Raw genomic sequence first — 26,389 nt, 5'->3', positions numbered from 1 at the left:
CATCAAAGCTGAAGGGATTCTTAGCTAAAGAAACTGGTAACCAGAAAGAGTAGGTGTAACACAAGTACTGAGTTCCATGAACGTCTCAGACCAAAGCTCAGATGTCCTCTCCGTAGTGGCCCTGGGCTCAGACGATTCCACTTCCCTTCACAGTTTGTAAGAAGCTCATATCCGTCCTTCTGCAGCCTGTAACCTACCCCTCCTCCCAGCCCCGGTCTCGTGCACTTTGTCTCAGTTTGCCAAGCCTTTAGAAGCAGTGTAGAATGATGAGGCGCAGCCCCCTCCAGCCCCATACCTATTACTAATCCTGTTTTATTCTCCTCCGGTTGTCTTTGCGTGCAGGAATAGGGACTGTCCCTTGAATTCCCTGTTTAAATATATATATATATATATATATATATATATATATATATATATATATATATATCGCTCTTTAAATATTTTCAGACTGTGAATTAGCACAATCGTACTTGATCTTGTTTTTAAATCGTTATTGTCATTTCTAAGTTGCTTTCGCTAAAACAGGAAGAGAGTATAGCACTAGGAAGAACAAAGGCTTTGAGAGGAGTTGGCAGGACCCGCCGGGAGAGATCCTCAGTTCTCTGTAGGAAAGGTAGACAGTCCCTTTTCTTGTTAGGTCTTGGTAGAGAAATGCCGTCCTCTCCCTAGAGTGGGAGCCTCCCGGACCAGGCGAAGGTGGGCCTTGTTGTCTTGGCGACTAGTGAGGTTGCGCTGAGCGGCAGCTCTGACAGCCAATAGAAACTGGAGGGGTGGGGCCTGCTGGTCTGTGGCGGCTGCGGCGGAGCGTGCAGGTTGGTGGACCGGGCATTGGGGGAGGGGTGCGGGGGTTCGCAGGGACACTGGGGGTTCCCAGCCGCCCCAAATCCTTAGGCAGGGTGTGCGGTGCCCTTGGCGGTCTGAATCGGGGCTTCTCGTTGGGCCCTATCGTCGCTACGGGGGCAGTGGAGGCAGAGAGGTGGGAGGAGGAGAGGCGAGGGTCGGAGCGGGGCCTGGTGACTGGATATGGGGGCTCCGCGCAGCTGTAACCCCAGAAGACTCCTTCTGCTAGCGCACGGGAAGCTTCTGAGAGCTGGACTTTAGAGCTGGCCCAGGAATCCTGGAATTCGGCCTCCTTTCCTATTCCAGCAGAACTGTAATGGGGCCGAGGGTACTGGCTGTCTTGTGACCACCTTCCCTTCTTCCGACTCCATGTTTCTTTTTAATCCCCCAGGCATCTAGTCTTGCTGGCTCAACAAGCCTGATAAGCATGAAGCTGCTGTGTCTGGTGGCTGCGGTGGGGTGCTTGTTGGTACCCCCAGCTCAAGCCAACAAGGTGAGGGAGGTGAGCCAGCAGCATCTCGTTGCTTTAGCCCCGGGCCGCAGCGCCACCCTTGCCCCACACCCACCCGAGGACCGTACTTGAAAGCTCCTACCTGGGGCGAGCTGCAGGCCTTCCTAAGGGTGTAGGGAGCACAGGGTTCGGGGCATACTGCATAGGTTTCAGACCAAAACTGGCCCTCCGCGGAATGCCCCACCGGCAAGAAAGTTTGTTTAGAGAAGTTTCCCAAGTTCTCCATGTCTTCCTTTGCTCTAAGTAAAAACAGCTGTGGCCGAATCTGCCGCTCAGTTTGGGGATAATCAAATCACGTAATGTTGTAAAATGCTCTGAGTGTAAAGGCTTTTGCTTTAAGCCTGACCCAGCTTCGTGCTGGTCTCTTGAGACTGCTCCCGTTCCTTAGGGGTAGGGGACCAGCAGCAGGGGTTAGATGCTCTATGGCGGCCCTGTGGCTTAGATTCTGAGGCTCACTAAGACCCTGAAGTGAGCGTGAGTGGCAGCAGGCCTTGCTTCTTTCCTTTAAGGAATTCCTGGAGGGGGCCTTCTCACGGTAACACCCCGTCTTTTTTATTCACCCGTTCCCCAGTCTAACCCAGGGAGTTAAGACAGAAGTGGGAGAAAATCTGGCCACCCACCCCACCGGACAGAAAATCCACAAGTGTGGGTCCCAGGGTTGAAGTCTGCCCTTGGCTTGCTGTGTGCCCTGCACACAAGCACACCACTCTCTGAATGGCAGCCTCAGGCAGCTTCTGTTTCTTTTGCTACCAGAGAGGTTCCTATCCTGAGGACCCTGTGATGGGACAGCCTTCCTGTAGATCCAGTCCTCAGTGAGCTGGGGATGGGAAAATTCAAAAGCATACATACCTCACAGAACAGGACACAACACGAAAATGTGCTCGCATGGCTAGAATCTGAACCCAGGCAGGCATCGTTCCTGCTATTTTACTTTCTTTTTTTAAATTCCAGAGCTCTGAAGATATCCGGTGCAAATGTATCTGTCCACCGTATAGAAACATCAGTGGGCACATTTACAACCAGAATGTGTCTCAGAAGGACTGGTAAGACATTGCAAATGACTGGCTCCATCGCCTGGTTGGAATTGCCAGGGCTTTCTAGGCTTCCTAGTCTAGAGATAAATTGCCCGTTTCTGTGGAGAGCCTACCAAGTCATATTTTGTCCTTAACTATTTGATAACAAAAACCGGGTATCTTGAATTCCAGTTAAGGGAATTGAATTTCGTTGTTTTGCTTTAAGCCTTTAAATTGGGGCATGACGAAGGGCAGTAGAGGGAGAGGCAGAGGCATGCAGTATGTACCATTCGGGGCTTTCGCAAAGCTGTTACCCGTATTCTGTGCTAGTTGGATAGCAACCTTGTAAGGTGAGTGGGGTAGATTATTGTTCTCATTTTGCCATGGCATAGACTTAGGTCCAAACAAAGATCTTACATTATGTTCCTTGTGTCTGTGGTCTTGAATTCATTTCTTAGCCCTTTACTTAAAAAAAAAAAAGCACAAATAACCAAAACTTTATTCAGGTAGAGAAAACCAGTGAAAGGAGGTATAGATACAGTGTTCTAGAAGGAATAGCTTGAGGAGCTGTTATCTCCCTGAAAAGGGAGAGACCTAGGCATTCAGTGATGTTCAAGAGAGGGAAACAGCTGCCATGCCGGGAAGAAAGGGGTGTTTGGGGTTGGAACTGGGAAGGCTTGGGGTGGTCGCATAGTGCAGAAGTAAGGATTGGAACCAGAAAGGCTTAGGATGGTCGCATACATAGTGTAGAGGGAAGGATTAGAACCGGAAGGATGGGGTGGTCTCATAGTGTAGAGGGAAGGCCAGTGGGTGGAAGCTTCAGGGAAATAGACCTCAGTGTGAGTGAAGGAAGCATTCCCAGTACTGGTAGTTTTAGGGTGGGAAGCGTCATCCTTGAAGACGTCAGACACACATGGGATAAGGTCCAGGCGTAGGCATTGAATGGGTCGGGGCTGCCGTTACGTGGACATCAAGGATTGCTAGGTGAGCCCTGAGAAAAATACGCAGTCCTGGCACTATCCTGCCAGGATTTTGATTCAGCAAATATGGTAGTGTCCGTCAGAAGAGTAACTTTGCTTGGAGTCCTTGAGGTGCCCATGATGCCATTGTCCAGAGCACACCTGAGAGTTTCCAGACAGAAGCAGCTGGATTCTCTGAGACATCATCTATGTGGATGGACGGACTGTGCTTCTGCCTTTCTGGACCCAGCCTAGCTTTGCCACTTGTTAACCATGTTTCAGGTTGCTTAATCCCCACTGTGCTTTGATGTACTTTTTAAATTCTCATTTAATTATGTGTTTATATATGAGTGGATGTGTTTGCCTACTTGTATGTCTGGTCACTGTGTGCATGCAGTTCCTGTGAAGGCCAAAAGAGGGCATCCAATCCCTTGGAAGGAGCCTTATAGGAAGTTTTGATTAGTGGTGCTGGAATCAAACCCAGGTTCTCTAGAAGAAAAGAGCAGGCAGTGCTCTTAACCACTGAACCCTCTCTCCAGCCAAATATTGATTTCCTTGAGTAAAGTGTGGTAATACTTTGAGTGTGAAGAGTGTGTGTTTATGTGAATTTATATAGCCCTTAAGAGTGATACCTGAACATACTAAGTGCTATATAAATGTTAGCTGATGTTAATAATAATAAAATAATGATAATAATAATAATAATATCATCCCTTCCTAGAGTTAGTCAAAAGTATGCTGTAGCCCTGGAAAATGTGGCCCCCTTTTGAAGCACTAGTCTAATTTTTTGTGCTTTGTTGACCTGGTACTACTAAAATAATGGCGGTCTGGGAGGGGCCCCAACGGTTTCCTGTCATCAGCAAAGACACTACACTGACCCCACTTCCCTCATGCATGCAAATTCTGCTACTGCAAATTTTAACAACACTGTCTTGGGGTTTTAAGGTGTCCTGGAAACCCAAGCTTGCTTGCCCAGAGAATGGGGTCCAGCCTAAACCTTTCCAGCTATAGTTTATCCTCCCCTTTAGGGGCAGACTCCGGAGCTGTCTGCTGAGCAGTCTCCCGTGAAGGGATCTTAGGTAAGAGCAGTTCCATACAGATATTAGGATGTTAGGTAGAAGCTGAAGCTTGGCTCTGAGACCCCAGGGTTTTAGGGCCTGAGAGCAATCACATATTAACTCAGCGTCCCTTGGTGGAGTGGGGATTGACATTGTTCCTGGCATCTTAGTGGTAGGGCTAGAACTAGAGATCTCTTTGAGTCTTCAGGTCCTATGTCTCATGGGTTACCTGCTGGTGTTTAGATTGAGGCCAGCACCCAGTGTCACAACTGTGTATTCCTGTGTTGCTGGCATTATGCCATGTAGTGTTGAAAGTCTATAATCAGAGGCATGTAAAAAGGCCCTCTTGGCTTTGTTAAATGTTGCAGCGACAAGTCCCAAGGTTGGCTTGTTAAAGTAGGATCCTTCTACACACACGATCTGTTCAGGAAACACAAGCTTTGTGAGGTGTGAAATCAGAACCGCACTGACAGAGAGGCTCTGCAAACCCTTCCTTATCTTCCACCTGCCTCCTACGTGGGATTTCTAGTGCTACCCAATAGGGCACAGCTGGAAAGACACCAATCAAGCTTAGCTTCTCTGATCGATGAAGAAACTGAGGCCAGAGAGGTTAAGATATTACAGTCTAAGTAGAAGAGTGGAGAATTACACCCAGCTTGTCTTCCTCTTTCCCTTTCTTCCCCCAGTGTTCCCTACCCAGCCCCATTTACCAGAAGGTAAATGAAAGTCTTTCTTAGGGAAACAAAAAGTATGTAGGATTTCAGTGACTCTCTAGGGAACCAGAAAGGACAGAAATATTTCACCTTCTTATACTGTTCCCCGTACCCTCCTGAAGCCTATTTTCCTGGGTACCAAGATCACAAATTGAAGAGCAAAAGACCTTGGACTCCTAGGAGCTTTCACAGAGCCCATGGTAGCCATAGAGTAGTAGCCCTTCTGACCCAGAGTCCCGTGTAACTCAGGAAGGAAGGCCCAAAAAGCTTAATTTGCTGGAGAAGGGAAGGCAACATTCACTCTGGGCAGGAATGATGAGAGATTAATGTTTAGTGTTTGTTTGTTTGCTTTAGTTTTTATAGACAGTCTCACATAGCTCAGGACAGCCTTAAACTCAAGATGCCCTGGCCTTCATTTCTGAGCACTGGGATTACAGGTGTGCACCACCAAGTCTGGCTCATAGTGACCAATGGTCTTGTCTGTCTGCGGGTGATGCCCAGAGAAAGCAACATGCAGGGCCTAGAAGTAGTACCCTGAAGTACAGCGAAGAGGCACCTATTCCTGCTGTAGGGGACAGAGTGTTAGAGCTGTTTCCCAGAGGTGGAACCAGGATCCTCGGAGGTCTAGAGAACTGATGGGGGCCGCATACTGGACTGGAGGAGAAGCAGAGACTCTGAAAGACTTTCCATTCTTGTGTCAGTGAACGGTCTTGCATACCCTTGGTGCCTCCCAGAAACCCGGCCTGACTGACAACTTGGACTATCAGGCCTGATTGTATTCAGGAAGCCATGCATGACTTCTGCAGAACTTAGTGCTAGAGGAATCTTTCTAAAGTGACTTGGGTCTCCATGTTTTAACCCCAATGTCTCACACGAAAGGACAGGGGACACACAGTGGCAGGCGGATTAACTGCCAAACTATACTACGATACCTGGTTCACCTCTTTGAACCTCAGAGGAGCTTATTTTCTTCCCAGTGATAGTAGTTTTCCTTTGGGGTCTTTTGGTTAGAAATCTGTGGATCCCAGGAAGTCTAGGAATGAGACCCAACTGCACAGACTGGCTCAAGGCCGGCTGAGACTGAGTCAACCACAGATGGTGGCCAAAGCCTCACAAGCATGGTGGAGCTGCCACCTTTGCTGTCCTGGGATTGTTTCCCTCATTTCAATGCAAAACCTGCCTACATTGCTCAGGAGCACTGCTGGTGACAGTGGGTGCTAGGGGCTCACCCTCAGCATGTGATGGGTTTGGCACTCACTTATTGAGCCCTGTGTGGAGAAGGATATGCATGGACCTCACAGTCCATGCTTCGTGTGACTCTTCTGAGAACAGTCACAGGTCAGCCTGGCTCTAAGGTGGGGTGGGGAGAGTGGCAGATTGGGCTGTGGGTAGGGCCTGAGAGAGGTTGTAAATCCCTGATAGAACAGTTTGTTTGCCTAGGCCTTGGATGAGCTAGGGAGGCACTGGTTGGTTTTAAGCTGAGGATGATGTGACGGGAGACCCATTTTGGTATGGTCACTTAGTACTGTCACTTGGCTGTTGGAGAAGGAAGCTTACTTGTTGGTTCCCAGCCACCCAGCTAGCTTAGACCCGAGATAATCACACAGAAACTGTATTAATTAAATCACTGCCTGACCCATTAACTCTAGCTTCTTATTGACTAATCTCTTACATATTAATTTAACACATTTCTATTATTCTGTGTATGGCCACGTGACAGTGGCTTACTGGCTAAAGTTCCCAGTGCCTGTCTTCTGCAGCTCCATCACTTCTCTCTGACTCTGCCTCCTTTCTCCCAGCATTCAGTTTAGTTTTCCCTGCCTAGTTCTGTTTTTCCCTGCCATAGGCTCAAAGCAGTTCTTTATTCATTAACCAATAAGAGCAACACATAGACAGAAGGACCTCTCACACTACTTGGCCACCATGGGAAGGTAGTTCTAGGCAGGGCCAAAGAGCTGGACTTTGCCAGGGGAAGATCATGAGCGCTTCAGCTGAGGTGTGCCAGTGGGAGGGAACAGAGAAGATGGATTTTAGACATTTTAGGAAGAAAATCAAGGGTATGTGGTGGCTTTGAAGGTGAAAAATAAGTATTGTCGCAAAGGACTCCCAGGTTTGACTTGGCTGGCAGAAGAGGTGCTGCAAGTTTCTTGTCTGCTATCCCTGTCTCGGAAGTGTGTGTCCCATAGCCAGTGTGCAAGACTGAGGACCAGGGGCAGAGTGCACAGATGTGCATTTATGGTTCCTCTAGGGCAGTCAGGTGGTGATCACAGCTATCAGTGGACCTAAGGAGTACAGTTATGATAGCATAGAAGCCCTGGTCAGAGATTCAGATTGGAGACCCATGAGTTGAGTGCAACCTGCTGGAACAGATGCAGCCTCCAGGGAAGCCAGCACAAGAGGAGAAGGCAGCTGAGTGTGGGGCTTTAGGAACACCAAGGTATATGGTGCTAGCACAGAGGTTTGCTGGACAGTGGCCAGGAAGGAGGCAGTTGGCTGGGAAAGAGGTTCTACCCTTCTTGGGAGAACCTACCTACAGGCTTTTCTACCTCTTCAGCACCCTGTCACCTGCTTGCTGGACCCCAAGGCGTGAGACCCTTCAGCAGCCCTGTCTGTTTGTGTTTCAGCAACTGCCTGCATGTGGTGGAGCCCATGCCAGTGCCTGGCCATGATGTGGAAGCCTACTGCCTGCTCTGCGAGTGCAGGTATGAGGAACGGAGCACCACCACCATCAAGGTACTGCCGGGGTTTGGGGACTGCATACATGTGCCCTGTCCCATGTCTTTTGTTAACATTCCAAAGCCAATATGCAGATGTGGGGTCCGAGTCCTACACCTTTGGGTGGGCCTGAGAGAATGGGCTTCCCGACGTCTCTGCAATGGCTCCTGTGTGGTGAGAAATGAGAACTCATAGCTGCTTGAGACTCCATATTTCCTCTAGAGAGAGGACGCTGGTCCATCTCTGGGTGCCTGGCTATCTGGGTTTGATGCACCGTGCTGGGAGTTGAAGTGGACTCCTAGGGAGCTTGCAGGTGATTGAAGATGACGTCATCCTCCTAGAGATAGCCCCCGTGACCAGGTGATGCACTGGGCGTCACACTCTAGTCTTCTGATTTTTACTGAACCTCGTCCTTGTTAAACATCTGGGTAAATTGAAGACAGAAGTGATAGACACGGTCAGGGACTGAAGAAGGGTGTACAAAGCCCTTGTCCATCCTTCTGCCGCTAGGCAGGACTCATCAGACCTTGTCTAGAGATCACAAAGCCAGCCCTCTTAGGCTTGTCCTCTGACAAGTCAAGAAATAGCATCAGAAATAACTCATTAGTTCAAAGAAACCAAATCCTCCCTTGGGCTCTTGCTTTTGTGAGCGTTTAAAAGGAAGGTAGTCTTCACACTGCCCTCCTACCTGTCTTTTCTAGACTGGAACTCCCGATACTAACCCTCCACCCCCATTTACATAGCAAATGGCTGTCTGCCTTCCCCTGGCCCTGTTAGCCTGTGCAGGTTCACCCTCCTGTCTAGGACAGCCTCACCTGAGCCAGCTCCCTGGTTCTGAACTTCCTTTATAGGTGCCACCCTCTAGAGACCATCTAGATGCCCAGTTCAGAGCCCAGTGTCACCTCCTTTCTGCGTGGAACCATATGAGCACAAACTCCCAACCCCTCTCGTTTCTCTCTACCTAGGAGCCCCAAGCATATACGTCGTCTGCCTTCTCCTTGCCCCATCTTGCGTGTAGGCAACAGTTAAAGGCCTGAACACAGCAACTGCTGCCCCAGTTCAGGAGAAAGTGAATCCAGTTGACCTTGACTTTTGATGAAGCTGAGAATGAAGCTAAAGAGTCTAAGATTTGCTATTTTCTATGTGTATCCATATGCGTGTGGAGGTCAGGGGTAAACTTTGGGTGTCTTCCTCAATGACTTTCTGCCTTGTCTTTTGAGACAGAACCCAGATCTTACCGGTTCAGCTGATGAACTGGCCAGCAAGCCCTGTCTCTCTTCCCCAGCACCACACACCATCACACCTGGTGTTTTGTTTGTTTAAATGCCAGTTCTGGGAATTAAACTCGTATCCTCAAGCATACGCAGCAAGCACTTGACTGACTGAGCCATCTTCCCAGCCCCCATAGTGGATTGCTTGGTTTTCAAACCCCTTTTTTTCAGTGAGAGACATCACTGGGATCAGAAACCAGCAATGACTAGGCATTTTAGCAGGGAGAAAAGGCATTTGAGGTGGAGTCAGCAAAGCCAGGTCCGAGTTTCATCTCTACCATTGACTTGTGGTCCTGGGTGAGTTCTTTGGCCTTGTTCCCATATGGTGATCACAGCCACGCAGGGCCAATTCAGGCCGAGTGAAGGTGCTTCTGTGGTCCTGATAACTGAGGGATTAGTGACTCACTAGAGAGCATGAGTGCTGGATGTCATGTAGGGGCCCCACTAAAATGCATCAAATACCCATACTTCACACTGAATTCTTAGTCCGATTGAATCTGTCCTTTAATTTTTTTAATTCAATTTTTAAGTCTTTAAGACTGATGGTAGTGACGCACACCTTCAATGCCAACACTCTGGAGGCAGAGGAAGGTAGATCTCTGTGAGTTTTAGGCCAGCCTAGTCTACAGGGTAAGTTCCAGGACAGCCAGAGCTACACAGACACAAACACTCTCTCAGAAAACAAAAACAAACAAAATTAAGTTTTTGGGTACACACATCACAGAACATATTTGGAGGTCATAGAACAACTTATGAGAGTCAGTTCTTTTCACCACGTAGGTCCCAGAGATCAAACTCAGTCACCCAGCTTGGTGGCAGGCACCTTTATCTGCTAAGCCATCTTGCTGGCCTGGATCTGTCCTTTCCATAAGACAGAGTTACTCTAGCTTAGGAGGCTCCATATGTGGGAGGTGGGTGAAGTCGTCACCTTAAGATGCCTTTCCCACCCTTGGCCCTCAGGATGCAGCCTCTTGCTGTCCTCCCATCCCTGCATCATGATGCTCTATGCATGGACCAGCACCCTCTCAGGACACAGGCTGCCCCATTCCTGTCTTGCCCAGCCTGAGATCCTTGCTCTAGCTTCTCGTGAGTCTACCCCTTTATATAGACTCTCGTAGAGCCAACTGACCCTTGCTTCTCACTTGGAGCTTCTTGGTGTCCAGCAGCAGTCCTGTCATCGTGGTACCTGCTGGAATGTTCCTTGTCATAGAACAGTCTTGGGCTAGCATGGAGCCTGTGGCGTGGGCCGTTTCTCCTTCCTTCCAACCCCATATCACTTCGTAGTACCAGTGCCACCCACAGCCAACGTGGATAAAAGACTAGATACGGGGTCCTGATCGGATGCTGGATCACAGAGTAAGGCTGGTCTCTCTTTTAGGTCATCATTGTCATCTACCTGTCTGTGGTGGGGGCGCTCTTACTCTACATGGCCTTCCTGATGCTGGTGGACCCCTTGATTCGAAAGCCAGATGCTTACACTGAGCAGCTGCACAATGAAGAGGAAAATGAGGTAACCATGGCCCTGGGCTCCCACCATGTAGGTTGCTAGGCTAAGCCTTAAAGTAGGGGTACCCCTCCTCCCCGCCCCTGTCATCTTCGGTTGCTTTTCCCCGTCTATTTTCCCATGCTTCACCCAGATACAACAGCAAATCGCCCTTTGCCCTTCCCGTAGGGACATAGGTGGTGCCCTCAACTTCCCCGGCACCTGGTCAGTGCATGGTGTCACTAGGCTGGGGCGAAGAGGGTGGTCCACCCGGGGCCTGTGGCATGTAGGTACATGTGCTATGCTGCCTACTCCAATCGGTGACAAGTATATGGGGACTTGGAGGCGGTAGGTTTATTCTTTTGTTCAGGGATTCTACAAACATCTGTCAAGTGCTTGCTCACTTCAAAGCTTGGCCCTGAGGGCTGAAGGCAGAGGCAGCATCTCAGAAGCTAGAGGGGCCATGTGGGTGATACTCCAGCACCTCCGGGTACAAATGCAGAATTTGGATTTCTGGAGTGATGGCAAGCAGAACTGGCCAGGAAGTCCAGCCAGATTAACGAAGGCCGTAAATGCCAGAATAGAGGGTAGTAAAGGGTTTTGCCTTTCCATGGTAAGGAAACGGGGACCACTGCACCAGGTTGCCTATATACCCGAGGGAAAGTTTCCTTGCGCTCTGCCCCTGAGGCCTCCTTGCTGGAAGATACTACACCCTGTCTGAGAGTGGGGATTTGGTACAGGAACCTAGACGCGTCCCAATGAGCACACAGTGGGAACGTGCCTCAGCCATGTCAGCTGACACCTGGGAGAGTTCCTCACAGAAACTGGAAGGTGACTGGCTAGCTTGAAGAAGAAAGAAAAGGCAGAATGTGCCTGCTGCCTTCAGATGCTTGCAGAGAAGAGCTCGCCCAGGGAATGGCAGAGCCTGCAGATCAGAGTGGGCGATTTAACAGGACCATGCCGGCCCTTACACAGTTGAGTGAGAGAGAGAAGCACTCCCTTTAATGCGTTGTGGATCAGGAGAGGTGACCAGGCCTAGGCCAAGCTGCACTAGGCAACTGCAGTTTTAGAGATTTTAAAGTTCTGGATTGGAGACAAGAAAAGGCAAGTTCAAATCCAGAGTGCGGACCCTGAGACTATGGGTCTGTGTGCAGCTTCCCAGGTGGTAGGGTTTGGACCAGACCAGACCACGAGGATGAGGATGAGGACAGTAAGTAGGCACTGGGAGCTTGCCACTCCCACCAGCCTCCTACTGGCATGGATTTGACCAAAGGTGGAGCAGAGGTGAGAAGTCTCACCTCCCTGGAGGTGGGGCTAGGGAGGTGGTGGGGCTTGGGAGGTGGTGGCCCTGACAGTTGGGTGGTCTGTGCTTGGGAGGAAAGCTTGCTTGCCTACCCAGTTATTAATGTAGAGTAATAGCAGCTCTGATAGGAGAGAGCATCACTAATAAACATGGGGCGATTAGGGGTAATGTGGTAATTGCAGTCCTGGCCGGGGAATAATTGAGAGATGCAGCCGATGATTACACAGCTTGCGCCATGATTCCCTAGGAATGTGTGGCTCTTGGGCATGGCCTTGCTGTGTCTCCTGCCATCCTAGATATGGAGCCAGGGAAGGGTAGTTTGCCGTCTCTGCGTCTGAGCCTAGGCTTCCCCTCGTCCAAGAGACCTAGGTGCTCCTCCCTTGGAGCCTGTCTGTGGAGAGCCCTGAGGATGTGGTCAGGTCCCAGGAACAGGACCTGAATCACAGTACCTGGTGGGAAGAAATCTCTAAGGAGGATTGCTACCTAGCCATAAGGGGCTGCAGAGAACTGTCGCTGCAGACTGAAGGCAGAGTTTACGAACTCATTTCCCACCTGTAGAGCACAGGCAGGAGGACACCCCTCGTCTCCCACCCAAGGCTTCTAAGGGTCATAGAACATTGTATTTCATTTCTTGGCCACTCTGACCTGAAGTCAACTTGCTCTCGTTGGTCCAACTCATGGGGGTTGGGGTGGGATGGGTGTGCAGGATCAGTTTCAGGATGAGCACCCTCAAAGTGGGCCAGGAAATACAGTGTTCTTATTACATGTCATCCCCTGCCTTCCTGTCATCCGCATAGTGTCCAGGCCCAGGTGCCTATGGCTCAGCAGCTCCCATCCTCTCCTGCTGTGTTCTGAAATCCTGCAGGTGGTACTGTGCTGACATGTACTAAGACTTTTAGCCTGTCCACCGGCTTCAGCCCCAAGATAGCCAAAACCAGTTGGCTGGGCCAGGGCCACAAAGGCAGGCAGTTAAGATGATCTTGTGGGATGGCAGTCTTTGGTGAAACTAGGTACTTTGGGAAAAATCCTCTTTAAGGTTTAGCAAAAGAGGCCATCTTTAGTAAAAAGAGGTCCCTGTTAGGAGGGAAGGCTTCCAGCAGAGTGGGGCTTTTCCTACAACTCAGAAGACTGATGGGAGAGGGGGAGTACTACGCCTTGTCAGGGAGGGTGGTGGGCCCTGAGCTGGAAATGGCCATGGGTGCCTGGGCGGGGATGGTGAGGGACAGTCTATTGTCTCCGCAGTCAGTGCACATGAGGAAGGTCCCCATGGTCACCTTCTGAGGGACTACAGAGCCAGGTCCTTCTGAGCGACTACAGCCATGACTCTGGGCTGATTCCTGGCCCAGACAGTGTTTCCTTAAGGAGAAGGCCTTTCCTGATCCAGAGAAAGAAAAAGTAGAAAAAAGAGAAAATTGAAGTGAGCCCTGGGGGTTCCTTGAAAGGTCACACGAGCTTATACAGCCAGTGGCTTTGGAGAGAACAGTGTCCTGGCCTCGGGGACTTCCCTTCCCCTCTCCCAGGAGCCTGGGGCCCAGGCAGAGGTGAGATTTGATAGCCAGAGTGTTTGTCAAGATTGGGGGCTCCTTGGCTCCATCACCCCCACTGATTGTAGGTAGGAGCTGGAAGCCTGGCAAAGAAAGGGAGGCGTCCCCCCCACGGGGCACCTCGGTCCGCAGGAGATAAAAGCCTGCTGTGCTCCCTTTGAAAGCGCTGGCGGAGCCTCAGTGGGCCTGGCTGCTGGGTGCTGCCTCCCTGGATTCCAGCGGCATTAGGCCTAATCCCTGGGCTCAGACGCCCTTTGAAAGGAGGAAGCCAGTATGTTTGTGGGGACAGAAACGGCAACAGAGCTGTTTTAGATGTACAGAAGGCCCCTTTGAAGAGAGAGAAGGAAGGGTTTCTCTGAGGCGCTAGCTGTCTCCCCATTCTCCCCTGAGCTCTGACAGGGTCTTCAAAGTTCTCACCCCAGTGGGGGCCGTGGATTGAGTCAGTTCTAAGATCTGTGGGAGGGGGTGTACGTGGAAGCCAGAAAAACAAGGATGGTGGGAACTAAGGGTGTGGAGGTCTAGACAAAGGGAAGCCAGGGCTTCCGAAGAATGGCCCGTCTTCCTGTTCGTGGATGGTTGTGCAGTGGGAGCTGAGAACCCTGGGCCCTCCCGGGGTCTAGAAGACACTGGTGCAGGCTGCTCAGATGGTTCCTCCCTCTGATAACAGACTAGGAAGGTGTGCCATTCAGTGGACTCTTCTAGAACGTCTTGTGGTTGGGTAGTCCTAGTGGGGTCCCGGCTCTGCCACTCCCTGTCCTTGCTACAGATCTCAGGGAGTAGTTTCCTAAACCTAGGTAGACACAGTAGCTCTTACCTCGGTGTCAGTGCTGGGATCAGGCCCTGGAACACTCTCACCCCGTCACTTGCAGCCATGAGTCTCTGAGCTGACTCGGGCTGAGTTGTGCCTGGTCCTTTGGTTGTCCATATGATTTCTGCTTGGGGAAAGCCAGCCTAGGACAGACGCTACTGAGTCCTAAGACAGTAAATACGGGGATAATACAGATATGTGTGCAAGTTGAAACAGGGTCCCATGCAATCATGCGACCTCGGGTGGCAAGGTTCTTCAGAGTCTCAGTTGCTTTGTGTGTAAGATGGAGGTGGCATTAACTGTTTGCCGGCAGGTGAGCCTAGGAGTGAGCCCTGTGAAGTGCCTGGGAAAGATCCTGGTATATGGTGGCCTATGCTTGTCAGGGTCTTGTTGGTCTGGTTACCTGGGGACCTTTAGGGAATCATTCCTATCCATGTACCACTGTGGAAGGGGCTCCATCCACCTGCCTGTAACTGTCCCCTGCCTCCCTGCAGTCCTCAGACCCAGCCCTGCAGGGAGAAAGATTAGAGGGGATGTCTTCCTTGCCTTGCCCCCCACCCACCTACTCCCACCCACCTGCCAACTCTACTGCTGAACAGGCAGGGGTGAGGCCCTCCGTGGGTCTTCTTGGGAACAGATGTGGATGCTCTAATATCTTTTGATCAGATTATTCGCCATGGGGACATGGAGCCTCTCAATAGCAGTTTTCTGCCACTTGGGAATTGTTGGCTAAGACTTCGTATGCACACTCACAAGTGGAGCTGTGGTAAAGCCACGGTGAGGCGTGTAACACGCTCCCTCCATACCCTGCTCTGGCTCTCCCCTGGCTCCCATTTCCTCAGACAAACCAAGAGCGGCGCTACTGCCTCCCACCCACTCCGCTCTGCCCCAGATGCCCATAGTCCTGCCCTCCCAGCTTCACATCCCGGGACTCAATTGCCAGAGGCCTCCAGAGCAATGCTGGTCCTAGAATGAACAAGAGTAGGACTGGGAGGGAAACAGCCCCTCAGGCCCCTAGTGCTGGCTTGGGGTCCTGGTAGGCCAGCTGTTTCCTAGACTGCTCGTCCCTCAGTGCCCACCCCAACCCCACATCCGTGCTAAGACTATTCCGAGCCAAGCTGTGTTCCTACGGCCACTCAGGCAGTGCAGGCAACCTGGAGAGGAGCAGAGTCTGAAGTTAGCCATGGTGACTCTTCAGAAGCAGCCCGGCTGACAGTCGTCTGCCTGCTTTAACCCCTTTCCCTGCCCCCTTTGCTGTCAGGTCCCCTCGAATGCTGGTGGATCCCTGAACCAGCGTTTGAGACTCTCGCACTGACCTGGAATGTTTACTCTCTCCAGATGCTGACCAAGTTTCTGCATTCATTGTGTGACTGCGACAGCCATCTTGTATATAGATTGGCTCTGAGAGGTGACTCACCTAAGGTTATGTGTCTGGTAGGGGTCCAAGCCAAGTTTGTTTAAGTCAACACCCCTGTGCTGAACTCCCAGAGAGAAGGCCCCTTGAGCCCCCTTCTGTGCCTGCCAGTTCACTGGACATATGGGTCTCCTGTGACATGCACCTCCACTAGTCACGTATGGTACTCAAGCACATTAGGGGTCTGTGAAACATGACTAGGGGTTTTGTTTGGATTTGCTTTTTGGTTTGGTGTGTTGCTAGAAATTGTACCTGCAACCTCACAGATGCTCAGCAAGTGCTTTATTTACTACCCAGACCCATCCCTAGTTCTTTAAACACGGGTTATCCTGAGACAGCATCTCACTAAGTTGTCCCTACTGGCCGTAAACTTGCTAGCCTCCTGCTTCTGCTTCCTAGGTAACTGGGATTACAGGTCTGGGCCTTACCTGGCCTGCCAATGATACCCCGCACAGGGTCTTGGTCAGGGGCTCCCAGGGGACTATCTCTAAGTCACTTAGAAACAAGTGAGCTCAAGACAAATCGCCCAGCAGCGTGCTTCAAGGATAAGACGGTTCCAGCCCCCTTGCCAGCCACCTCTCCCTCTGCACTGCCTTCCTGCTCCGCCCTGCTCTCCAGCCTGGCAGCCGTATGGCGACAGAAGCTATGCCAGCTTGGGGCATTAGAAGCAAAGTTGCATTTACTGGGCGGCTCTGGGCTTAGAGGGGTGCACTAATCCTTTAAGAGATATGTGGCAGGAGATGAGAGGCGGGGAGAGCTAAAGAGGAAATCCCCACGGGCTGTGGGCCTGGCCCTCGGCTCTAATTCTCCCCCAAAGATCAGCTTCGGGTCCTGCAGGAAATGCATGGGCTCTGGAGCTTCAGAGGCAGAGGAGTAGTAATTATGGGAAGGTTGACGACAGCAGTGAAGTGGGTCTGGGAGCAAAGGGGAAGGGGAACAGGGAGACAGGCTAAGGAGGAGCGGGGCTGCCAAGCAGGCCATGATCACAACAGCCCTAGCATTGGAACACTGGTCTTCAGCCCCAAATTCCCACCCCTACCAGGCTTTGAATGTTGGCCCATCTTCTCTTTCCCAGGAGGAGCTAGGTGTATGTGTGTGTGTATGTGCATGTGTGTATGTGTGTGTTTTTGTGTCCGTCCATCCATCCATCCATCCATCCATCCATCCAACTATTCTCTCCAAGAGATCCTGCAGCTGCGATCTGTGCTGTCTCCTTAACGAGCCCCCCCCTTCCTGGAAAAGAGGGAGCCGTCTTAGGATAGCCAGGCCCTGGTCCCTGGCCTTCCCGTGTTCCCTAGACAGTAGGACAGGTAGGGGAGTTACATAGCCTAGTCTACCAGCCCCGTGCATTTGGGCACATAGCACTGAAGCCTTGGCCTGTATAAGTGAGGTCTTGTAACCAATACCAAGTACTTCTGAGACTTTGGAGTGAGCCTACTGGGTTAAGATGGGACCTAGACTTGAGCCAGCCCTACTGGGACAGCTAGAGCCCCAGAAAATGTTCCTTCTGATTCTTGAAGACACTAAAGCTTTTCTGGTCACACACGCACTGTTAAGGTCTACAAATGACAAGGGATGGCCCTCGTGAAGCCCACAGCACTTGTGGAATTCAGACTTTAGAGGTGCTCATGGGGCACTTGGTTCTATCCCAGCCTTTAAAGATCCAGGGCTCGGACCCATCCCTCCTCATGCCAGATCACTCTTCCTTTCTCTTCCCGCTGCAGGATGCACGCTCCATGGCAGCAGCAGCTGCATCCATTGCAGGACCCCGAGCAAACACTGTCCTGGAGCGAGTGGAAGGCGCTCAGCAGCGATGGAAGCTGCAGGTGCAGGAGCAGAGGAAGACAGTCTTCGACCGGCACAAGATGCTCAGTTAGATGACCGGCATGTTTGTATCAGGGAGCCAGGTCATGGCTGCCAGCTTCTGGGGCTGGACAGAGCAAGTGACCAGTTCCCTTCCTTCATTCCACTCTCCCTGGGTCTTCCCTTCAAAAGCCCCTGGCACCTGTCCTTCTCCCTCTCCAGCAGTACACTCGACTGTTATGACTAGGGAGTGTGGCTGGGTCTCTGGTCTCTGGGGTGGAGGGGTGGGAAGGCAAGGCAGACGGAACAGAGACGTATGACATCGCCACGAGACTGGGGAGAATTCATCCCTCCTTGTCCTATCTTCTCCGATCCTCCCAGCTCCTCATCTCGGGGAATCTTTCTGCCCTTTGGGAGATAGAACTGTGTCATTAAGAACTCTGGATACCCAGGGTGCTGTGGTCCTCATTCCCACTTCCTCTGGTGCCAGTACTTTAGCTCCTACTTGGCCTGGACCCAGCCTCAGGAACTGTTCTGGTGCCACTGAGAACCCACCTGGAAGCCTCCTTCCCTCTCCTTGGCTCCTGGTCCACCAATGCATGGCAGTGCCCAGGCATGGCAGCATACTCAGCAACTGTCACCTTCCTCACGTCTCAGGAGGCCATGCAGCCTCCCATCTCTTCCCAGTGACTGCGGCTGCTGAGCCATCAAGTTGAACCACATGACAGGGAGCTGAGCAGAAGGGGACTGGAATACCATGGCTCCTGTCCTGGGATGGCCTCTTGTCTCTGGATTTCATTGTACCATGCATGGAGAGAAATGTTTGTCTTTCTGTTGTCTGTAAATCAAGGAAGCCATTAAATTGTTTTATTTCTCAAATACTCTAGATTTCAAAGGAGATGAGGAGTCGTAGAATGTATGTTGCAAGTGATCCGGCTAGGTGTGCTGTCCCATATAGGGGACAGAGCATTGTGTAGGCGGGTTCAGGCAGAGGCAGGGTAGACTCTGTCACCTTCTAGGGTTCTAGCTGTACGTGTGCACACCACAAGGAGCCCCACAAGGAGACATGGCCCCTGGAAGTTGTGTTTGTTCCACCTTTGAAACATCACAGTACCTGCCTGACGACACTCTTACCCTACCGGTACACTGAATGGTGTTCCTTGCAAAATGTCCTCAAGCGAAACCCAGATAGGGGAAGGACTAAGAGGGTGGTCAAGAAAAATGTGCCTGCTGGGCATTGGTGGTGCACGCCTTTAATCCCAGCACTCAGGAGGCAGAGGCAGGCGGATCTCTGAGTTCGCGGCCAGCCTGGTCTGTAAGAGCTAGTTCCAGGACAGGCTCCAAAGCTACACAGAGAAACTCTGTCTCAAAAAAAAAAAAAAAAAAAAAAAAAAAAAAAAAAAAAACCAACAAAAAAATTTAAGAAAAGTGTGCCCTTGCTGAAAGAGTCAGCGGCTTCCAGAGTGGTCACTCAGTAGAGCCCATTGCTGGGTCAGCCCAGCCCCGAATGGGCATGGTGGGAGGAGTCAAAGACACAAGCCCAAAGCAGAACCTGTAAGGAGCAGTCTTTTGGATTGGAGCTGCTGACCTTCAGGGTTGTCCCTACACATGGAGATGTCTATGAATCCTTTGGTTCTGACAGAGGGCTGAAGACGAGCTCAGCGTAAGTTGAGAGCTTCAGTTTGCAAAGACCACTGAAGTTTCGTGCTGAGTCCTCAGGGCTGGGAAGGGATGGGGCATGCGGATGGGGCATCTAGAAGGTACAGAGAGTGGATATGGAATCAGTGAGCTGATTATGGGATCCCGAGCAGGCACCCTTAACTGGCATGGAGTCCTACACGGGGCTGACAGGAGGGACATGATCGTGAACACAGGACTGGCTCAGGCCCAATGCGGATTACATCCCTCTGCTCATTAGCCCCTCCTAGGGCTCATCGCTGATTAGGAATCTTCAGAACGTGATATGCTTATTTCATAAAAGAAGCCGATGGCTGCATTTATTTGCCAGTAACTCATCTGGAGTCTGGAATTGCTAGACCTCCCCTTTGCAGCCCCTCTGCCGGGGAGAGGCCGTGAGCGCTGTCTGTGAGTCCTCGGTAAAGCTTGCAGACATCTGCCCAGACTCCGGTGGTTTTAGGGGTTTGGTGTGAAGCAAACTCCTGATGCTAGCCAGAAATCAGCCTCAGCTTAAGTCCAATATAGGAAAATTTATAAGATTAGAAACGTGTCCACTGAATAAGGTTTCAATGTAACCAAACATCTAACTGTATCAGAATTTCACATTTAAACACAAAGCTGATTTGCAGACATGGATTCCAGAGTGCCTCTCATTGGCGGCAACCCCCTGCCTCCAGAGGAGAGATTGTGTAACCAAGATGGGAAAGGACCTGAAATAGCATTCTCCACTGTATCTCGTATGATGGGAAGTGAGCGCAGCTTTAATGTCCTATTCAGAAATGGTCTCATCAAACCCACCAGCATGCCGCTGTGCAGTGCCTTGGTCCCACCTGGAAGACCAGCTGGACCGGTTCCACCTTGGAGACTGGAGCCTTAACCGGCTATCCGCTGACAAAGGGAAGGGAGGCGGAGAGAGGCTAGTGGCTTCCTGTGGCCTAGCACTGCCTTCCTCCCATGACCAGCACATTGACGTTGCTTGCTCTCCTGTTTCCTGGCATCATCCCTCACTCACACTCCTGCCAGCAAAACCAACCTAGTCCAGCCTAACTGCTCTGATCCCTTCCTGAGTTACTTAGTGCTTTGTTGTAGGAGACTGAACGGGACGATTTCAGGTTCATCGCATCTCCTGCAGAGCCATTCATCCTGGCTTAAGGCCACTTAGCCATGGTCAGCTCAAAGCCAGCCCACCCTTCCCATAGTGGTTCCTGGACCCTCACTGTCTCTTTATCCTACCCTCTCTCCCGCCCCTTTCATAGGATCCAGGCCCAGCTATGGCCATAGTGGAGTCCCCGCCCTGTAACTGCCTGCTATCGTCCCTCTCCGGCCGCCCACTCTGTGCCTGCTGGAGGCTGACCTCAGCCTCCCCCTGAAACAGTTCCCAGTGGACTCAGGTGGCTGTGCAGTCGCCAGCTGCAGATGTCCTGCTCAAAGCCTGCCTGTTCCCATCTACTCCCTCTGACACCCTGATCTCTCTCCTTCACAGAGTTCTCTGCCTGGCTTCAGTGACGGTGCCCTTATGCCTCCTCTCTCTGTTCCTTCATGTCTTCCTCAGTATTGCTATATCCCAGACCTCTGTCCTCAGCCATCTTGGCTCCATCTACAGTTTAGGTCAGAAGTCCTCTGCTCAGAAGTTTCTTTACTTAGAGTCACCTGTGTTTGTCACAGAATCTGACCCTGACATCTGCCTGGCCCCAGGCTCCTGGCTTGTCTTTCTGGCTATCAGATAGAACAGCCCTCCAGGCCCCGCAGTGCCTGTTCAAAACCAGCATGCTTGTGACCAAACTTACCTTTGTCCCAAATAGACTTCTTCCCTTTCTTTATCTTAACCGGTGGTGCCACTATCCACCAAGCCAGAAACCTAGGGGTTGACAGTTCTTAATGAAGCCCTGGTATCCAAACAACCCAAACCTCCAAATGCTTCTAGCGTCTGCCCCACCCCTATCCCTGCCCTGGGTCAAGCTCATCTCATTCCCTGATCATCCCTGTTAGAAATCACCAGAGAGTTTGTTCGTAATCCAATCACATTACTTTCCTGCTTCAAAACTCCCAGGGTGACAGGTTAGGTACCTGAGTTCCTTATAGAGGCCACTGTCTGCCTGTCCCTCTGGCCTCTGATCCAGAACAGTTGACATGAGCTACTGGGTTGGGTCCCGTGCGAGTCCTTGGCAGAGGGGGCACTAAGGTAGGCCCTACAGAAAGACATTTTCCTATGGGTGTCAGAACTTGGGTCCCAGCAGGGCACCCATCCTGAGCTGCCCTCTTATTCTACTAGGAGGCCTGGACAAGAGCTGACACGAGCTTCCCATCAGCTCCCAACTCACTAGTCCTATTTTACAGGGCTGGGGGAGCTGAGCTGGAAGGGGTGACCGATGGGATAGAAGAACCCCCCCAAACCGGAGCTTGCTGCCAAAGCTCTGGGAGTCAGTAGGCAGAGTGGGCAGTGAGCCCCAGTGGAACCCATGGGCAGTCCTCCATCCCTTGAAGCCAGTCCCCATGTCTGTGGCTAGTGCCACAGGGGCCAACCTATGATCAGGGCCTATCAAAGGTTGGCGCTGTCAGATGAGCCGGGCAGAAGTCTCCCTAGGAGATCATCCCTTCCTTTGTAAAGCACTGGATGAGATTAGAGCATAAACACAGGCCAATGGCTGTTCACTAAACAAGCAGCGTGGAACTGAGTTTAAAAGTCTACGTGTTGGACCAGTGAGGTGGCTCCTTCCTTGTTGCCAAGCCTGATGACCCGAGTTCAACCCCCAAGTCCCACATAGTGAAGGGAGAGAACTTACTTCCACAAGTTGCCCTTTGTCCTCCATACGTGTTCCATGGCACACATATGCCTACACATGTACATACACCCACAGGTAAGTGTCTCTGTAGGGCCTATCTAGTGCCCCCTCTGCCAAATATACATATATACATATATACATACATAAATGAAACTTTAAAAACTCTACACATACTAATCTATGTGTATATGCATGAAATTATTATAAAAAGCATCACGTTGGGTCCCATGGATACCCACAAATAGTTGATATTATGGATAATGAATAGTAGAAATTTAATATATTTTATTGTTATTTTATAGAACATACCATTTTAGGACTTTCTGTCCTGGAGCAAATCTTTAAAAACGAAAAAAAAAAAAATCACAAAACTCTTCCTGCCTTACTTTCTTCACTGAGGTGAGAATCTCAACTACACTCACTCTGGTAGTAAGAACTCGGTTGTTGGTGCAAAGACCCTGAGACCAAGCCTTCTGGATAGGCACCCAGTGAGTGTGGATGGCTATGGCTCACATCACTGCAATGCCTGCTCAACATGACCTCCTGACAGTGTTCTCAGAAGCTCCTGGTCATCAGGCCATCTCTACTAACCTTCAGCTAGCTTAGACCACCCCCGATGAGGCTCGATTCACCGTTCCCCAGGGCTCATACCCTCTCACAGACATAAAATCTGGGGTCAGGCAGGCCCAAGGGTGCTAAGATCCTCTGATAGCTAACTGCCTGCGGGGGCACAGGTTGACTCTGGTCCTGCTCTGCTGCTGTTACTCACTGTGTGGCCTCAGGCAAGGACAACCTAACCTCCTCACTGACCCCCATTTTTCTAGATGACTCCAGAGCCTACTAAATTCGCCTGTGGTTTCCCCGAAAGGTCAGTTTACAGGAGGGAGGTGATTTGAGACAAGCCATGCATCTTCCTCAACTGTTTACACATTTTATTGAGTATTCCAAAGACATAATTAGTGTGCACACTTGATAGCTCTATAGATATTGCTATTGAGAGCAGGTTGGTAGGAGCATGGGAGTGAGCGTATGTCATAGTTGGTATTAGGCTCGTGACACAAAGGATGCTGGGAATGAACATCAGACAGGGTGGAAGCAGCCTTTGTTAACAACTCAAGTTTGAAACTGTTGACATCTGGTCCCTTTAGAGCTGGCGCTCGTCAGTGATGGGCGTTCTTTAGGTTTCTGTCTCCTAATTCAGGAAATGTGGGATGAAAAGGACCAGCAGATGGGTTTCCCAATGTTGGACTTCTAGTGTGGTCCAAGGGATGCTCAGACTAGGCCTGGGTGGACTTACACTAGACCCTAGACCTTCCCCAGCATCACTGGGCACTGTGGAATGATGGCTGCAGGCAAGGATGCAGAGCCAGGCTCCAAAGCCCAGCTGGACTCTTCCTAGCAGTCTTGGGCAGGTGTAGAATTAGGAGCGGCAGGGCTGCGTCCCCGGCACCCGGCCGCCCGCATGTCTAGGATATGCCCCGAAATAATTACACGGAAACTGTATTTTTTAAACACTGCCTGGCCCGTTATCTGTAGCCTCTTATTGGCCAGCTTTTACATATTGTTCTAACCCATTTCTAATATTCTGTGTAGCCCACGAGGTGGCTTACCAGAGAAGATCTTAACCTGCGTCTGTCCGGCGTGGGAGAACCATGGCGACTCCTTGACTAAGCTTCTTTCTCCCAGCATTCTCTTCTGTTTACTCCACCCACCTATGTTCTAACCAATAAAATGGGCCAAGGCAGTTTCTTTATTATAATTAACCAATGTCCTTCCTCCATCAGGCAGGTCAAGCAGCCTTCCCCTCTTCAACTAAAAACTGGTAGTGTCATTTCACTGGGTACTATAGGAGGAAAACGAGTATTGTATACACCTACACACATGTGTACATGAACATACACATGCAACAGCCCCAGGACGTAGTGGGTGTGCTTGTCATCTGTTCTCAACATATGTCTGTGCAGTGGGAAGAAGGGTTCCCATGAACTTCCTGCTGGGAAGGGTCCTTGCTGGCTCTGCAGCCCCTGCCTAGGCTCCCATCTTAGAGAAAAAAGCATGGCGCGAGGGTGAGGTGGCTACTGCAGAAACAGGGGTCCCCCAGATTCTAGCCTAAACCTCCTCTCTGGCTCTGCTGCCTTCCTGAGCCAGATCTGGGCCACATGTGTGTCCACAGACAAACTTCTTTTCTTTGGGACACTTCCCTGAAGGAGTCCCGAGGACAGAGTCCAGGTAAACTTCATGGGCTCTGCTGCACCGGCTTTGGATTGTTCTACAGATGACCACCCTCTCTGCACTCTGCAGACCTTTCTAGCCATGCAAAGCCAAAGTCACCCCCAATCCCGCTAGCCTTGGGACCATCCTGGAGAGCCAAGGCAGTCTATAAGCCTCAAATCAGCCCAGAAGGGTCTGACACTCATCAAAGAGCCCAATCTTAGCAGACGCCTTGGAAACCACTAGAGAATCATCTCCATTAGGCAAAGGTACATCCCCCCTCCCGCCCCAAGACCCTGTGTGTGTTCCCTCTGCATGCTTGCAGTGTTCTTCCTAAACCTGACCTCTGAGCCACACTTGTGGTGTCCCCTTGTCCCTCAGACAGGCAGTTGCTGGGAGGACTACACAGAGCTCTTCCTAGTCTCTGGCCCAGTCTCTCCCCCAGGCTCAGGACAGCCAATCACAGCAGGCCAGGAGTGGCCCATCCCCCTACTTAGGAGCCCCCTCTTCTCCCCCTCCCTTTATGGGTGTGTCGCACACACTGAAGCTTCATCAGGTGAAGTGTACCTTGTTCCTAGCGCGGTGGCAGTGCAGCTGGGCCAGAGGCCAAGGGAGATGCAGAGAGGCACACAGGCAGCTTGGAGTTCCTTCAGCCACCTGGAGTCCCGGGAACCCCTGGCCAGGGACAGCAGTGTGCGAGGATCAAACCCCAGGCAAGTAGCTGATAACGGGGTGTGTTTCGTCCTGAAATAGAGTTGGAGGAGGGAGGCTGGTGTTTACTTAGAGCTTAGTCGCTCCCTTAATGCTCGCCTACCCAAAGGAGAAGAAATAGAGCCTTAGAGCCAGGACACCTGCTGGTGGAGTTGCAGCACCCACCTCTTGGGGCAGGAGGGAAGGTGGGGTGAGCTGTGCTGCCAAGGACAGTGCCACCAGCCGGTGTCTGTCCATGGACCTACCCCCCAGAGAGCCTGCTGGATTTGGTTTAATGCCTGCCTGGCATTCCCTGGAGATCGTCATGGGTCTTCTGTGTAGAGATCGCCTGGGAGAGGCTTTCTTGGACAGAACTAAAATTTGAAGGATGAAAGAGAGGAGAGAAACTTGGCTTGGGTTTGAACTTGAAAACTGGCCCCAGAAGGTGCGGGGCAGCAGGTGGGGGCGGGGCTTTTTGAACAGACTTGCGAAAACTACAATCCCAACTTCACCACTCAGCAGCTGTGCAGCCTGGGGTCCTTTGCTTCTCAGCATCTCTCCTAGCACCTGTCAACAGGGTCAGTCGTTGCTGTCGCCCAGCGTGGCTGTGAAAAGGAAATGGGTGTTTAGCATTTAGCTGCAGGGGGAATGTGAGGGGAATATTTTGCAGCTTCTAACACTGAGGCTTACTAGAGCGGTAGAGTGGGGGTAAAAGGCCACTCGAAAGGGAACTGGGAAGGGATTAAATAAATTGCTAGCACAAAGTAGATGTCCAGCCACCCTTCTCGGTGATAGGAGCCAGTGTGGTGTTGTTTAACATACAGGGTGCCTTTGTCCAAAGACAGATATTGCATGGTGAGTGTTATCTGTTCAGGGCCCTGAACCGCTGCATCTCTGCTCCACCGCAGGCACCAGGCAAAGATGCGGCTCTCAAGAGTGCCTGCTTGCTATATTCACATTCAGCATGTACGCAGGAAGAACACATTCCCCTTCATCTCTGGCTACTTTCTGGGTGTCTCCAACCTGTCAGGAGCAGGGGTGGGTAGTACAGGATGGAGTAGTGCTTGGGGCAGCATTGAACCTTCTCTAGAGAGAGAGCAAAATGCAAAAGTGTGCAGCAAAGTCAATGGGCATGCAAGATGTCCCCACCAGTGTCCCAAACAGACTGGAATTAAGGAGAAACCAACAGACAAAGACTTTGGGGACAGGAAAAGAATAGAAACAGGAGAGGGAAGAGAAGGTTCCATGGACAAAGAGATGCTCGAACAGGTCCCAGCAGGAGGAGGAGGGGCGGGCAAAGAGGGGAGTGGCTGGTGTCCCCAGAAGGGAACATCCTATGAACACAGGCTTGGAAGAGAGGATCCAAGGCCAACAGAATGAAAAGAACAGAGCAGCATGCGGTATAGCTAAGCGCTGATGGGGGCTGTGGTGAGGGCAACATGAGGGAAGGGGGTGATAGCACCCACTGGGAATCCTATGCCAAGCAAGGGACTCAGGATCCCAGGAAGTATCAATTGTCTCCCTCTGGGGGCACCGTGACCAAAGCAGTGTTTCAGACAGATGAATACGGGCATCCAGAGCCTGGAGACCAGT

At 51.1% G+C, this 26,389-nt stretch overlaps 1 protein-coding gene across 4 annotated transcripts; it reads left to right on the top strand.

Annotated features, from left to right (window-relative positions):
* Positions 1–775: 775 nt before the first annotated feature.
* On the top strand, positions 776–18,314 carry Tmem9 (transmembrane protein 9). 4 transcript variants are annotated; one of them, XM_050147796.1, is made up of 6 exons: positions 776–812; positions 1,232–1,333; positions 2,303–2,394; positions 7,719–7,827; positions 10,459–10,590; positions 17,357–18,314. In XM_050147796.1, exons 2-6 carry the CDS (start codon positions 1,268–1,270, stop codon positions 17,507–17,509), a joined length of 552 nt encoding a protein of 183 aa, XP_050003753.1. In that variant the 5' UTR covers positions 776–812; positions 1,232–1,267; the 3' UTR covers positions 17,510–18,314. The 4 variants fall into 4 exon arrangements, with proteins under 4 accessions (XP_050003753.1, XP_050003751.1, XP_050003752.1 ...); XM_050147794.1 differs by having other exon boundaries at positions 781–812; positions 1,232–1,342; XM_050147795.1 differs by lacking the exon at positions 776–812 and adding an exon at positions 879–976 and having other exon boundaries at positions 1,232–1,342.
* Positions 18,315–26,389: the final 8,075 nt, after the last annotated feature.

This window comes from Alexandromys fortis, unplaced genomic scaffold (genome assembly GCF_014885135.2).
Source record: "Alexandromys fortis isolate MF-2015 unplaced genomic scaffold, M_Fortis_MF-2015_v1.1 scaffold_58, whole genome shotgun sequence".
Lineage (NCBI taxonomy): Eukaryota > Metazoa > Chordata > Mammalia > Rodentia > Cricetidae > Alexandromys > Alexandromys fortis.
Note: the sequence above shows the minus strand (reverse complement) of the source record. Positions and strands in the feature narration are given on the sequence as shown.